The sequence below is a fragment of the Schistocerca americana genome, chromosome 2 (assembly GCF_021461395.2).
Source record: "Schistocerca americana isolate TAMUIC-IGC-003095 chromosome 2, iqSchAmer2.1, whole genome shotgun sequence".
Classification (NCBI taxonomy): Eukaryota; Metazoa; Arthropoda; class Insecta; order Orthoptera; family Acrididae; genus Schistocerca; species Schistocerca americana.
In genome coordinates, this window is record NC_060120.1 from 328,859,009 (window position 1) to 328,874,001 (window position 14,993).

The 14,993-nt window shown below is 42.6% G+C and overlaps 1 protein-coding gene across 2 annotated transcripts in view; it reads right to left on the bottom strand.

The window, feature by feature from the left end:
• LOC124595251 (Golgi pH regulator A) overlaps nucleotides 1-14,993 on the bottom strand; it is a 109,156-nt gene that overhangs the window by 15,796 nt on the left and 78,367 nt on the right. For both annotated transcript variants that reach the window (XR_006978187.1, XM_047133916.1), the window contains exons 7-8: nucleotides 1,585-1,770; nucleotides 1,286-1,351 (exon numbers count right to left, since the gene is read on the bottom strand). Coding sequence is in view for 1 of the 2 variants with exons in the window: in XM_047133916.1 (XP_046989872.1) it covers nucleotides 1,286-1,351; nucleotides 1,585-1,770 (252 nt within the window). In the remaining variant the exon portion in view is untranslated. The remainder of the gene's footprint in view (nucleotides 1-1,285; nucleotides 1,352-1,584; nucleotides 1,771-14,993) is intronic.

Below are 14,993 nucleotides of genomic sequence, written 5' to 3' on the forward strand. Positions count from 1 at the left end.
GTGAGTGGATGGACTGTATGTGAGAGTCCTCTTAGTGTGGTAAGGATAGCAGCTATCAAAGTGGAATTACTGTTGATGGTTCACAGGTTTTATATGGACAGTAGGTTTTATGGAGTCACTGGAAAGTTGGAGATCAATGACCTCCTTGACACAATGAGACGAAGAGGATTGGCAGAAACGAATAGGAGAGAAAGCATTGAGTCTGTAGAGGAAGGATGGTACAGTGTCCTGGATACAGGACATCATGAAGATATATACAATGAACCTATACCAAGCACGTGTTTCGGATATTGGATATCTGGGCACCATCCTCTGGGCTACTTCTAAAAACTTTGGCATATGAAAGTGTCATGCAGGTGCCTTTGACCATGCCTCAGATTTGTTCATATATCTGCCCTCAAAGGAGAAGTAGTCATGCTGGAGCGGGTGCAATAAGAATATGGTGGTACTACTTAAGCACATAGTCCACTGGGTTTATACTACCTTTCAGCAAGCTTTTGAGATAAGGACCTTCCCTACAAAATGCTTCTTGTCTCTTCCAAAGTGGTATTCCACTGCTCAACCATCAAAGAAATATCCTGGTCCACCTTTGTGCTATGCCTACCCCATCCCTTTACCACATGACCCATATTTTGTGGAAGACTTGGGTGCAAAGCCTATTATATCTATTTCTTCCAGTTCCCTCATGGAGATATCCTACTGTATTAGAGGCAGTGCCACTTGTGAAAGCAGTCCTGCCACATACCCACTCTGCAGTCCTGCCACATACCCACTCTGTTGTACCTTTTGCACAGTTTTATGTGGATATGACCAGCAACCAGCAGTCCACCCATGAGGAAAGTTAACTGCATAGTGGCAGATCATACTGCTGAGCACAACATGCTTACTTCAATGGCTATTTGGTTATGGGAATCCTTCACTTCTCAGTACCAGCTTCTCTGAACTACATAGATGGGAATTGTCCTTTCAAAACATCCCCCAATCCCAAAATCCTCGTGACCTCAGTCTCTGCTTGCCATGTTCCCTAGTCATCCACATGCACACCTGTTCCCAGGAATCCTACTTCCCTCTATTAATCTACATTCACATTCTTCTCTCTGCATTCTGCCTCTTTCTCTATTTATCTCCTCAAACCACTCCTCTACTTTGTGTGCCATATTCAACTTCCGGTGCCTGCATCAGGGTAGGTTCACCAGTCTCTATCCTATCCTATTTTCCATCTTGTTTAAAAATAAAATTTCTTTTGTAAAAAAAAAAATGAAACATTTGGAAAGTACTGACTTACCATTATCTGAGCTAGAATGAGAACAATTATGTTCGAGGACTTGCTGCTGGATATAGCATAAAAGAACTGTAACATAAATAAATATAATTAATTGCATTGTTTTGTATATGTTTAAATATTTGTTATATTATTTTCAGCATAATATATTAAAGCTTGATAACAACAGATTCTTTATTTTCACACTGCATGTTTTTAACAAAGCAAAGCTGGTGATAATAGTTATGCCTTTCACATCAATCAAGATACAACTAAAAGGAACAAATTTTAACAAACTTGAAACTTAAAATCTAGTACTTTACCTTTGTAAGTGTCAGAAGAAGACCTCTAATAGAAGTGACCACAATGCAGCCAACAAGAAAGAATGAAATATGTTGTGACCAGAAAGTCACATCAATATTAATGCCGACCCAATGTACTGCAATTTCAATGCCTCTGGTTACTGGATCTTTCTTTCCAACTCTGTCAAAAACTATGTTGATAGTTGACTGTAAAATTAAATTAAATTAAATATAAGAAAAAAAATGAGAAATAGATTTATTGGTACCTGAAAAGATCCGGAAATCTGAAATGATAAGTGAACTTCTGTAGCTGTAAAATAAGAAAGGCTACAAATGAAACTTTACGCTCATCTTCATAGTTACATCCATTTTCAATAACTTGGTGAACAGCGTTACATACATTTGCATACCTTTTATAAAACTTATAAATCTGCAAGCAACTGAATTAAAGAAATCAACCTATTAATGTGCACCAATCCACGTTGCCCTGAACAAGTTGACAAAACTCTGAAATTGTGGGGAGTCCTCTTGACACATGACTGCTCAAACACCTACAGCTCACTGAGATTTATCTGAGTTGACAAATCTCAATCAGCTGTGCCTCAGTTGTGATAAATAGGATTGTCAGATGATATGGGAACCACATAGCACCCCTTTGCTCATCGAGTGTTCCTCAAACCATTTTGACACAGTTCAGGAGAGGCAGGTTGGTGCATTGTTTTGCTAATGGTACAGATCACCTGATGCTACAACAGATGAACAAACGGATGTACATGACTGGATTGCAGACTCTGCAAGATTTGTGTGTGAGACTTCCATTTATCAGGGAGCTCATTTCATCCTGTGTAAAGTATCTATAAGTGAATAACTCCTTACTTACATGAACAGGACCCTTTTAGCAGTTTAAATGCATTAACGCATGTAATCGCACCCTACTAAGAGCTTGTGCTAATGTGCCAAAGCGAGCTGCGAACAATTAGTCTACTGTAAATAAACTTTTCCCATGCTTCAAGCATACTACTGCAGTGTTCCTGTGCCAATCCTCATGAAACTATTGGAAGGTGGCATTTGTACCCCACAGTAGACAGGGAAGAATACTACCCCCAGTAATTAAAGAAAGTAGCATTTGTCATGGCAGACTGGAGGAAGAAAATATTAATATAGTACTAGTTAACTGCAAGAGCATCTATGGAAAGGTGCCAGAACTAGTCTCCCTTATAAACGGTAACAATGCCCATATAATACCAGGGACATAAACCTGGCTGAAACCAGATGTTAATAGCAATTAAATTCTAAATTCTGACTGGAATATATATTGAAAAGATAGGTCGAATGCCTGTGGTGCAGGCTTGTTTATAGCTGTAAGAAAGGGGAGGCTGGCAAAGCTTATAGGTGACAGTGTAGTGGGTGGTGGTGGGATCACTCATGGAAAAATTCCTGTAGTAGCTGGTATAAAAAGTTGCACCTTTTTTAGATTGAAGTCAGCTGATGGGTACACCTATTTAAAGGAAGTCCCTCTAACTAAGAGCTCACCTTCAGAGGACGTCATGTTTCCAAGTAGAGAAGGAATTAGCATATTTCATCAAAATATAAGAGGTATTAGGGATAAAGTTAGTGAACTGCTTATAGATGTTGACTCTGAAATTATTGGTATGTCAGAGCACCACTTAAATAATTTGGCAATTCAGAGGCTTCCTTTACCAGGATACAAATTAGCTGGCTACTTTTCAAGGAGTTCCTTGTGGGGTGGGTGAGTGGCTATGTACACAAAAAACAGTATTCCATTTGAGCCCATAGACATATCACAGCACTGCAATGGAAACATATTTGAATTTTGTGAAGGGGAAGTTAATTTTAATGAAACTACACTTCTAGTTGTTGTTGTTTATAGGTCCCCTAACTCTGACTTCAGAGCATTTCTGCTCAAGCTAGAGAGGGTTCTTGATAAATCTTTGTAGGAAGTACGAAAAATTAGTTATATGTGATGACTTCAATATAAATGTTGTATGTGATAGAGCAAGAAAAAGGATGTTGGTAGATTTATTGATTGGTTTAAAGGAGAGGGGGAAGGAACCAAATTGGGAGCTCATCAGTCCCTTGTTCCCAGTAAAATAATTACGCAAGGGAAAGAAGAAAACAAAGGAGATGTACAGCACAACAACAGGAGAACGGAAGAACCAGAAGAATTACAGTAAGACAACCAACACTACTATGGACAAAACAGGCAAAGAAAACCACAGAGAGAAGCAAGAAATAGGTAGAAGGGATAAGAGAGATGATGTCCGTGGCTGACCGACCACGAGAATAAAAAGGAAAAGCCAGCCACTCTGTGACACATTAAAACATCCAGCCTAAAAGCATTAGAGTGGAGAACACAAAGGGACAAAGGACATGTGCAAAAACTTATATAGAATGATAAAACCCACCGTCATGCATAAAATGTAAAACTAAATTAGCTGATGAGCTGTTGTCAGCTAAAATTGATTGCAACGAGTCCGGTAACTGAAGAGTCCATCGCAGGGTGGCGAAAGAAGGACAGCTTACCATGATAAGGGCCACTGCCTGTCGGGCATCGCAACGACACTGAGATGTGTCTTCACGACGCAGGAGGTAACCATGTTTCACCCAAGCGTGGCCAACGCAGAGCTGACAGAGAACCACAGAGTCCCTGCGAGAGGCCCACGTGGAGGTCTTGCACACATTCGTAGTCTCCTTAATGGCACGCAGTTCATTGTGCATACTGGGGTTATGCCATTCTGTCTCCCAAAGACACAAAACCTTGCAACATAGTACTGAACGCAGCACAGATGCAGAGAAGCCGATCTCCACAAACAGTTTCCACGTGGCCTGTTTGGCCAGCCTATCGCCAAGTTCATTGCCTGGGATTCTGACGTGACCTTGGGTCCAGACAAACACCACTGAACAACTGGACCGTTCCAGGGCATAGACAGACTCCTGGATGGTCACTACCAAAGGATGGCAAGAGTAGCACTGGTCGATAGCTTGTAGGCTGCTCAAGGAGTCAGTACACAGAAGAAACAACTCCCCAGGGCATGAACGGATGTGCTCAAGAGCACGAGATATAGCCACCAGCTCGGCAGCGAAAACACTGCAGCCATTGGGCAAGGAATGCTGCTCAGCATGTCCTCCATGGACATATGCGAAGCCGACGTGATCATCAGCCATCAAACCATCTATGTAAACCACTTCATGGCCTCGGTACATGTCAAGAATCGAGAGGAAGTGACAGCAGAGAGCCGCTGGGTTAACTGAGTCCTTAGGGTCATGTGAAAGGTCCAGGCGAAGCTGCACCCCCTAGGTGTACACCATGGAGGTTTATGTGAATGGACCGCAAGTATAAGTAGTAAAGTCGAGGACTCCAGATCGGAAAGAAGGGATCAGACATGAACTGCAATTGGAAGCCCTGATCTGGGCCACTGATGCGGGACAAGAACCGCCGTGGGTCGGAAAAGGAGATGGTAATTTGGATGTGCAGAACTATGAATGTGTGCAATGTAACTGGCCAGCAGTCATTCAAGCCTAACCTGCAATGGAGGGGCTCTGGCCTCCACCAGGGCGCTGGTGACTGGACTCGTCCTAAAAGCTCCTGTTGCTAGGCGATCACCACAATGGTGCACTGGGTCAAGTAAACACAATGCTTAAGGTGCTGCCGAACCATAAGCCACACTCCCAAGGTCAAGGCAGGATTGAACAAGGGCTCTGTACAGCTGCATCAGTGTAGTGTGGTCTGCACCCCTGTTGGTGTTGCTCAGGCAACGGAGGGCATTGAGGTGTTGCCGGCACTTCCGCTTAAGTTGACAGCATTGAAAACCAGTCCTGAGAATTGATATGTCTCCACTACAGTGAGTGGATCATCATTAAGGTAAAGTTCTGGTTCAAAATGAATGGTACGACGCTGACAGAAGTGCATAACACATGGCTTGGTGGCCAAAAACTGGAAACCGTGGGCTAGAGCCCACAACTGCGCCTTGTGGATGGCTCCCTGTAGGCGCCGCTCAGCAACACCAGTACTGGTGGAGCAGTACAAAATGCAGAAGTAGTCTGCAAACAGAGAAGGTGAGACAGATGGCCCTACAGCTGCTGCTAGACCATTAATGGCCACTAAAAATAGATGTACACTCAATACAGAGCCCTGCGGGACCCCAGTCTCCTGGATGTGGGAGGAACTATGCGAAGCACCAACTTGGACATGGAAAGTAGGAAGTGACAGGAAATTTCGGATAAAAATCAGAAACGGGCCTTCGAGACCCCACTCATGTAATGTGGCAAGGGTATGATGTTGCAGATAGTGTCACACACTTTTCATAAATCAGAAAAAGACAGCAACCAGGTGTTGGCGTCTTGAAAGGGCTGTTCGGATGGCAGCATCAAAGGACACAAGATTATCAGTGGTAGAGCGACCCTGGCAGAAGCCGACCTGATATGGAGCCTGTAGACCACTTGACTCCAGGACATAACCCAACTGCCAACACACCATATGTTCCAGCAGCTTACAAAGAACATTGGTGAGGCTGATGGGCTGATAGCTATCCACACCATGTGGGTTTTTACTGGGTTTGAGCACCGGAATGATGTTCCTCTCCTGCCATTGCGATGGAAAGATGCCGTCACACCAGATCTGGTTGAATATGATGAGAAGATGTCACTAGTAGTCAGATGAGAGATGTTTAATCATCTGACTGTGGATCTGATCTGGCCCAGGAGCAGTGTCGGGGCAATGTGTAAGGGCACTGAGGAGCTCCCACTCTGTAAATGGGTCATTATAGGATTCACTGTGGCATGTAGTGAACAAGAGGACTTTCCCTTCCAGTCACCGTTTGAGAGTGCAAAAGGCTGAGAGGTAATTCTCCGACGCAGAGGCTCGAGCATAGTGCTCAACAAAGTGCTCAGCAACCGCGACTGCATTGGTAGATAACACGCCATTTATGTTAACACCAGGAACACCTGTTGGGGTTTGGTACACGAAAACACATTTGATCCTTGCCCAGACTTGGGAAGGTGACATATGGCACCCAATGGTTGAGACGTATATCTCCCAGCATGCCTACTTCCATCGTTTGATAAGTTGGCGAACGCGGGCACGCAGCCATTTAAAAGCTACGACGTGCTCCAGGGAAGGGTGCCGCTTATCCTGCTGCAGAGCTCGCCAACGCTCCTTAATTGCTTCAGCGAGTTCCGGGGACCACCAAGGGACTGGCTTTCGCTGGGGGCACGCTAAAGAGCGAGGGATCATGTTTTCTCCCACAGAAAAGATTGCTGTAGTCACCTGCTCAACCATCACATCAATGTTCCCCTGTGGGGGAGATTCAATGGTGACAGCAGAGGTGAAAGTTTCCGGTCCACCTTCTTCAAGGCCTATCTGGTCAGGCGTCCATGGGCCTGACACCGGGGCAGTGACAGGAAGATGGGGAACTGGTCACTACCACACAGGTCACTACCACACAGGTCGTCATGTGCTCTCTAGTGAATACATGGGAGAAGTCCTGGACTGCAAATTGATAAATCAATGACAGAGTAGCTACCATGAACCACACTGAAATGTGAGGTGGCCCCAGTATTTAAGAGGCAGAGGTCGAACTGAGACAGTAAAGTTTCGAAATCTCTGCCTCGGCCAGTAAAAATGGTGTCACCCTACAAGGGGTTATGAGCGTTAATATCTCTCAAAAGTAGGAAAGGTTTAGGGAGCTGATCAATCAGTGCAGCTAATACATTCAGTGGTATTGCACCATCTGGACGAGGATATACATTGCAGACAGTTATTTCCTGCGTCATCCTTATTCTGACAGCCACAGCTTCAAGAGGGGTTTGAAGAGGCACATTTCCATTACAGACTGAGTTTAAGACGTAAACCAAACTCCACCTGACACTTGATTATAGTCACTAAGGTTCCTGTAATACCCCTTATAGCCATAGAGGGCAGGGGTCTGCATTGTCAGGAACCAGGTTTCCTGGAGGGCAATGCAGAAAGCAGGTGTAAGGCTTAACAGTTGCCGTATCTCAGTCAGGCGGTGGAAAAAACCACTGCAATTCCACTGGAGGATGATGTCATCATGAGACTGGAAAGGCATGGAACATTCAATGAGGCAGTTTACGCCTCAAGGTCACCTGCTGCCACCCCCAACTTATTGCCTGAGCAGTCCAAATCCATTGTGTCTGAGGGTCCGGTGAGACCTAGGTCCTCAGTGGACTCCAGAATCTCCACCTCATCCGCAGACGCACAGCATGTAGGTAGCAGTAGTGTGGGTGCCACCGCAATTCCCTTGGTCTTGGGGATCTTCTTTTTGCATTTCTTTCGCTGCTCCTTGGGTTTTCCTAGCTGGGAAGACTTCACTGATTCAGTATCTGGGACTGAGGATATGCGTAAAGCCCTAAGACCAGCTGCTTTTGGGCTCTTCAGTCACTGCCAGGTGTCATCTTTTCCACTAGCAAAAACCTGGAAAGGGAGTGACCCAAGGGACCCCTTCCTAACGAGAGGAGTCAAAGAAGACTTACGCTTCTCTGGCACAGAAAGGGAGACTGATATCCCTGATGGTTGGAGGGGGGTGGGAAGCAGGTGTTGCTCCTGAAGTAGTAGGTGGTGCAGGAGCAACAGGGAGGGAAGTGTACAGTTCTGTTATAGAAGTCGTTTAACAACTGAAAATGCTATAGTCTCTTTTCTCTGTGAGGTACTGAATGGGTTAAACAAATGGTTTCAAATGCTAGGCAATTTTTTTTGTAAACTACGGTATTTGGTTGTGTTGATCACAAAATATTGCTCCGGAAGTTGGACCATTATGTATTACAGAGAGTAGCTCACAATTGGTTCACCTCTTACTTTAGCAACAGACAGCAAAAGGTCATTATTCACTATGTTGAGAATGGGTGTGATGTGAGGTGTGAGTGGGGTACAGTCAAGTGGGGGGAGGCTTAGGGATCAGTGTTGGGGATACTCCTGTCCTTATTTATATAAATATGCCCTCTAGTGTTACGGCTAACTCTAAAATATTTCAAATATTTCTATTTGCTGATGACACTAGCTTGGTAGTAAAGGATGTTGTGTGCAACATTGGTTCTGTTTCAAATAGTGCAGTTCATGACATAAGTTCATGGCTTGTAGAAAATAAACTAACGCTAAATCACAGTGAGACTTAGTTATTACAGTTTCTAGCACACAATTCAACAAAACCTGACATTTTAATTTCACAGAATGGGCATATGATTAGTGAAACTGAACAGTTCAAATTTATAGGTGTTCAGATAGATAGTAAAGTGACATGGAAAGCCCATGTTCAGGAGCTTGTTCAAAGTCTTAATGCTTCCATTTTTACTATTCAAATGTTATCTGAAGTGAGTGATTGCCCGACACTAAAATTAGTCTACTTTGCTTATTTTCATTTGCTTAAGTCATATGGTATTATATTTTGGGGTAACTCTTCCCATTCTAAACGGATATTTTTGGCTCAGAAACGGGCGGTTTGGGCAGTAAGTGGTGTAAGTTCACGAATCTCTTGTTGACCCCTGTTCACGAGTCTCGGTGAAAACAGCCACGAAAGCCTGATATTTTTGCATAGCAAGAGTGATAAGAAACAGTTTCAGATCACCTGAGTGATTATCACAAGTTGTGAGGGATGGAAAAAACTCACCGTGGCTTACCAAACGTGTTAGAAAATTGTTACAAAAGTGAAGGTAACTACACTGTAAATTTAAACATAGCCAACATTTCTTCTATCTACTGATTTAACACAAAATCATAAAAAGTTTTGGTCTTATGTTAAATCAGTAAATGGATCAAAGCCCTCTGTTCAGACACTCGGTGATCATAATGGCATCAAAATTGATGATAACACAGAAAAGGCTGAAACACTAAACACTGTTTTCCAAAACTATTTTAATAAGCAAGATTACACTCTAGTTCCTTCTTTAAATCATCCATGAACTTCAGAATGACAGATATCAAAATAAGTGGCCATGGGATAGAAAAGCAAGTGAAATTACTCAACAGAGGAACACGCACTGGACCTGACAGCATACCAATACGATTCTACTTAAGAGTATGAGAAAGAACTTGCTCCTTTTCTACTAGCAGTTTACCATAGGTTGCCAGAGGACCGAAGAGTTCCTAATGATTGGAAAAAAGTGCAGGTCATTCCCGTTTTCACGAAGTGTCATCGAACTGATACGCAAACCTATAAGCCTGTATCTCTGACCTCAGGCTGTTGTACAATTTTGAACTTGCTTTACACTCACGTATTACATTTTGGGAGACCAAAACTCTCCTCTGCAGGAACCAACATGGGTACTGAAAACAATGATAATATGAAACCCAGTTTGCTTTGTCCATCCTGAGGGCCAGAAAGCAGTAGGTCCTAGAATTTAAGTTGATGCTGTGCTCCTTGACTTCTAGAAGACATTTGTTACAGTTTCACACCACTGCCTAATGAACACAATATGAGCATAGAGTATCAGATAATTTGAGTGATTGAGTTGAAAAGTTTATAGCACAGAATATCATTCTCAAAAGAGAAAAATATTCAGATGTAAAAGTAACTTTTAGCATACCCCAAGGGAGGACCATTATTTTTCACAACATACATATATGACCTACTGGATAACATGGGATGTTCCATGACACTTTTTGTGAACTATGGTAGTGCATAAGAAAAGCTGCAACACTAGAAAACTGTAGCAAAATGCAGGATTGACACTTGGTGCAAGGAGTGCCAACTGATCATAAACATGAAAATGTAATACACTTCATATAAATAAAGAAGAAAGACCCATTATTATAAGATTACACAATTGCAGAACAATTACTGGAAGCAGCTACATCCGTAAAATATCTAGGAGTATACATACAGAGTTATTTAAAGTGGAACAACCAGATAAAACTTACAGCAGGTAAGTCAGATGCCAGATTGAGATTCAGTGTAAGGATCCTCAGGAAATGTAGCCCACCCGCAAAGAAGACAGCTAAAAAAAAACTTGTTTGACAAGTAATTGAATATTGCTTGCCATTCTGGGGTCCGTACCAGATAGGATCAATAGAAGAAACAGAGAAACCCAAAAGTTCATTTACTAAGCATGAAAGCATCATGGAGGTGCTCAGCCAACTGCAGTGGCAAATGCTGCAAGAGAGGTTTCCTGCATCACAGTATGGGTTACTGTTAAAGATACGAGAGCTTTGAGTAGACCAACATATTGTTTCCTTCTCCATATACCTCACAAAAAGATCACAACTGTAAAATTAGCGAGATTCAAGTTCATATGGCATTTTACCCTAATTGTTCTTCCCAAAAATTGTTCGCTAGTGGAACAGGAAAAGGGAGAAGTGACAATGGTCCACAAAATAACCACAACCACATGCTGTAGAAGCGCATTTACACCTGTGCAACTTTCTATGAACATTACGTGAATGTGGCCATTCCATGAAATGGCAATGAGGTGCATGTGCTGGTGCAAAGTCATGCATGCCTTCATTTGTGCACACGGTGTCCAGTGCAAAGTCACAGGACACCCCATCCTAGATGGGGAGACACATGCAATGGTCTTACATCTGTCCATGGTTCTCTCCATCTGGTGCCTTGTTTTACTATATTTCACTGTTGGAAGATTCAAGTTTTTTGCACACATTTAAATTTGCCATCGCATTAGCACTGTGGCTGAGAGGCCTAACTAGAAACACATGGACTTTGAACAGTATCATTGTGCATTTCCTATTTCCTACCTAGCGAGGGACTGTTACTGTGAGCATTTGCATTTGGGTGTCTGTGAGGTTGCATGAATGTAGTCTTATTAGAAGAAGAGCAAGAGCTCAAAAGCTAGTGTTAACTGTTTTCTATTGTGTTCTTCTGTGAACAAGCACCAATCCCCTATAGGTAAGTGACTGCCTTCCCCTTATTTTGCACATTTTCCATATAGCAATTTCCATTGTTGTTATATGAACTTCAAGTAGTGAGACAATTTAATAGGATAGATAAAATATCAACTCAGGCAGCAGAACACACACACAAAAGACGGTTGTAATTAGGCAAGCTTTCAGAGCCAGTGGCTCCTTCTGGCAAAACGTTTGAAGGGGAAGGAAAAGTACTGGAGAGACCTTGGAAAAGGAGTGGATTTTCACAATATACATACACGACTTACAGGATAACAGAACCGCAGGTCAAGTGAGAGTTACTACATAGGATGAGAAGGAACTGCATTGGATGAGAGTTGAGAACCTGAGAGCTTAAAGGTGGAATACAGGGTAATATGCAAGACAGATATTACTATCATGCATTAGCTAATAAGAGTGAACACTACATGCACTGTATGTAACAATGGAGGAAGGGGGGGGGGGGGCAGTGAAAAATAGATGAGTAAGACAATGAAAGATGTAGAAAACTCAAACGGAGAGACGGAAACAATAGTTACTGTGAAGAAATGCTGAGAAGGAAGAAATTAACGAAAATTAAGGCCAGTTGGGTGGTGAAAACCAAGGACGTGTTGTAGCCCTAGTTCCCACTTGTGGAGTTCTGAGAAACTGGTGTCTGGGGGAAGAATCCAGATGGCGCGTGTGGTGAAAAAGGTGTCGAGATCACAGCTGTCTTGTTGCAGAGCATGCTCTGCAACAGGATATTGCATGTTGCAACTATACACTCTCTCCCTATGCACATTCATCTTAATTGATAATTTTGTGATAGTCATGCCAATGTAATAGGACAAACAGTGTTTACATAAAAGCTGGTATATGACGTGTGTCATTTCACATGTGGCTCTCCCTTTGAGAGTATATGCTTTGCCAATTACAGGGCTGCTGTAGGTAGTGGCAGGAGGGTGCATAGAGCTTGTCTTGCAGCGGGGACAGTCACAGGGATAGGAGACATAGGTTAGGGAGATGGGTGCAGAAGGAACATAGGGTCTGACAAGAATATTGCAGAGATTGGGAGGGTGACAAAAAGCTATTCTAGGTGTGGTCAGTAAAAATCTCAGACAGAATGGATCACATTTCAGGGCATGAGATTAGGAAGTCACAGCCCTCTCTAAGTAGCTGATTTACACATTCCAGACCAGGATAATACTGAGTCACCGGTGGTGTGCTCCAAAATTGTGTTTCTGGAGAGATCTGCAGTACCAGTATTGGATGTGATGGCCCGGGAAATCTGCTTCTGACATAGGCTGCATCTGAACAAATATGTTTGCCTCGGATACCAGGGCTGTATAGGAGGGAACGTTTGACATGGAAAGGTTGGCAACTGACAAAATGTAAGTACTGTTGTTTGTTGGTAGGTTTAATGTGGATGGAAGTGAGCAGCTGGCCTTCAGTGAGGGCGAGATCAACATCAAATAAAGTGGCATGGGATTTGGAATAGGAGAATGTGAAAATTAATTGGGAGAAGGCGTTCAGAGATTCCTGGAATTTCAACAGGTCAGCCTCACCATGAGTCCACATGGTAAAGATATCATCAATGCATCTAAACCAAACCAGGGTCGAAGACTCATGGATCCCAGGAAAATCACCTCTAAGCAACCCATGAAAAGGTTGTCATAGGAAGGAGCCACTCTGGTTCCCATGGTCTTACCCCTGATCTGTTTGTGTGTCTGCCCCTTAAAGGTGAAGTTGATTTAGGTGAGTGGGAAGAACATTGTAGGTCTGGAATCAGGTGGGCACTGACTGAGGAAATGTTCAGCATCAGAAAGACCATGTCCATGGGGAACATTGTTATAGAGCAGTGGTTCCCAACAGGTGATACGTGGACCCCCAGGTGTCCGCGAGCTATGCCAGAGGGGTCCGCAAGATGCTATTAGAATAAAAAATATATTAAATATATTTCGTATGATAACAGATTTTTTGTTTTGGCCACTTCCTGCATGAGCAGGGCTTTAGTGGACGCTAACTTTTGCGTCTCAGCATCTTCCTAGAGCCAACTGACACTAGCACACTCTAGCGCAAAACTTGAATTAGATAGAGGCAAATAGTTCTGCTGTATTCCGTTAGACTGCGCGTGCTGCCTCTTTGCAGCTGACAACTGACAGTCACATTACACAGAAACTCACATTTCAGACGACAATCGGCCACTGTTAATTTATTGCCAGTGCTTTCACAGACCATGTTGTTTACATATTCATTATTCTGTATTAAAACAGTAGTGTTTGTAAAGCGTTGTTTTTCGCAGAAGCTACAGATCGCGTAGTTAAAAATGGACTGTCAGTTAAAAAGTGGTTCATTAAAATGAGAAAGGCCTACATATGAAGAGGAAGATAATGCATCTGATGTTCAAGCAAGTAAGTCAGTGACTCTTGAACCAAAGTTGTCAGTGTCCATTGAACCTAAATCATCGGCGTCCCTTGAACCTAACCATTCCAAGATCAGTGTTAAGCTTACTGGAAAAATTAGAAAATATAACTATGATTACTTGGAAATCAGTTTTATGTTCACTGGACCTGAGCAACAGCCTAAACCTCAATGTGTAATTTGATATTAAAGTCTTTCGAACGAGTGTATGAAACCAGAAAAACTCTGGTGTCATCTTGAAACAAAGTAACCAGAGTACAAAAGTAAGTCATTTGATTTTTCAAGAATAAATTAGGAGAGTTAAAAACATCTCATAAAACAATTACCAAACACTGTGGTGCAAATGTAAATGAAAACGCAACCCTTGCATCTTACGAGGTGGCTCAGCTTGTTGCTAAATGTGGAAAAAACCACACAATTGCTGAGGAACTTATACTGCCATCAGAAATAATACTTTGTGAGAGAATGTTAGGTGATGCAGCTGCTAAGGTAATAGGAATTTTCCCACTCTCAAATAATACTGTTCAAAGACGAATTACTGATATGGCAGTTAACATAGAAGAAACATTGCTAGCTAGACTTTGCACGAGTGACACGTACACTCTACAATTGGATGAAAGAAAAGACATATCAAAAAAAGCTATAATGTTGGTTTTCGCACGATTCTTATGGGAGGACCAAGTGTTCAAAGATTTTCTTTTTTCATGTGAACTACTGCATACAACAGCAGATGATATTTTTACTGCATACAATAAAGTCAATGTCTGGCAAAAAAACAGGACTTCTAGCTCGTATCAAAGCAGTAGCCCCTGAGGTGAAATGGAAGCCTTAGTAGACAAAAGATTGCCTGAACCTTTGCAAAAGATACTTTACGAAGCAGTTCAAATCATCAACTACATTAAAACTCGACATCAGTCATGGATTTCATGGTTGGTATCTTTGATATAGGAGGGGAGTCTTTGTACTATGAGTTGCAGATGTTGATCAACTAAGTCAGATATATGTTCGGTGGGTGGGCCAGCAGCTTTAGGATGGCCAGGATGATTAGATTTGTGAATCTTAGGAAGAAGGTAAAAGATTGGGGTGCATATTTTGGGTGGAGGTGAGATGTTCTATGGATTGAGATGTTAGTGCTTGTGAGGGGCCTGAGGTTTTGAGG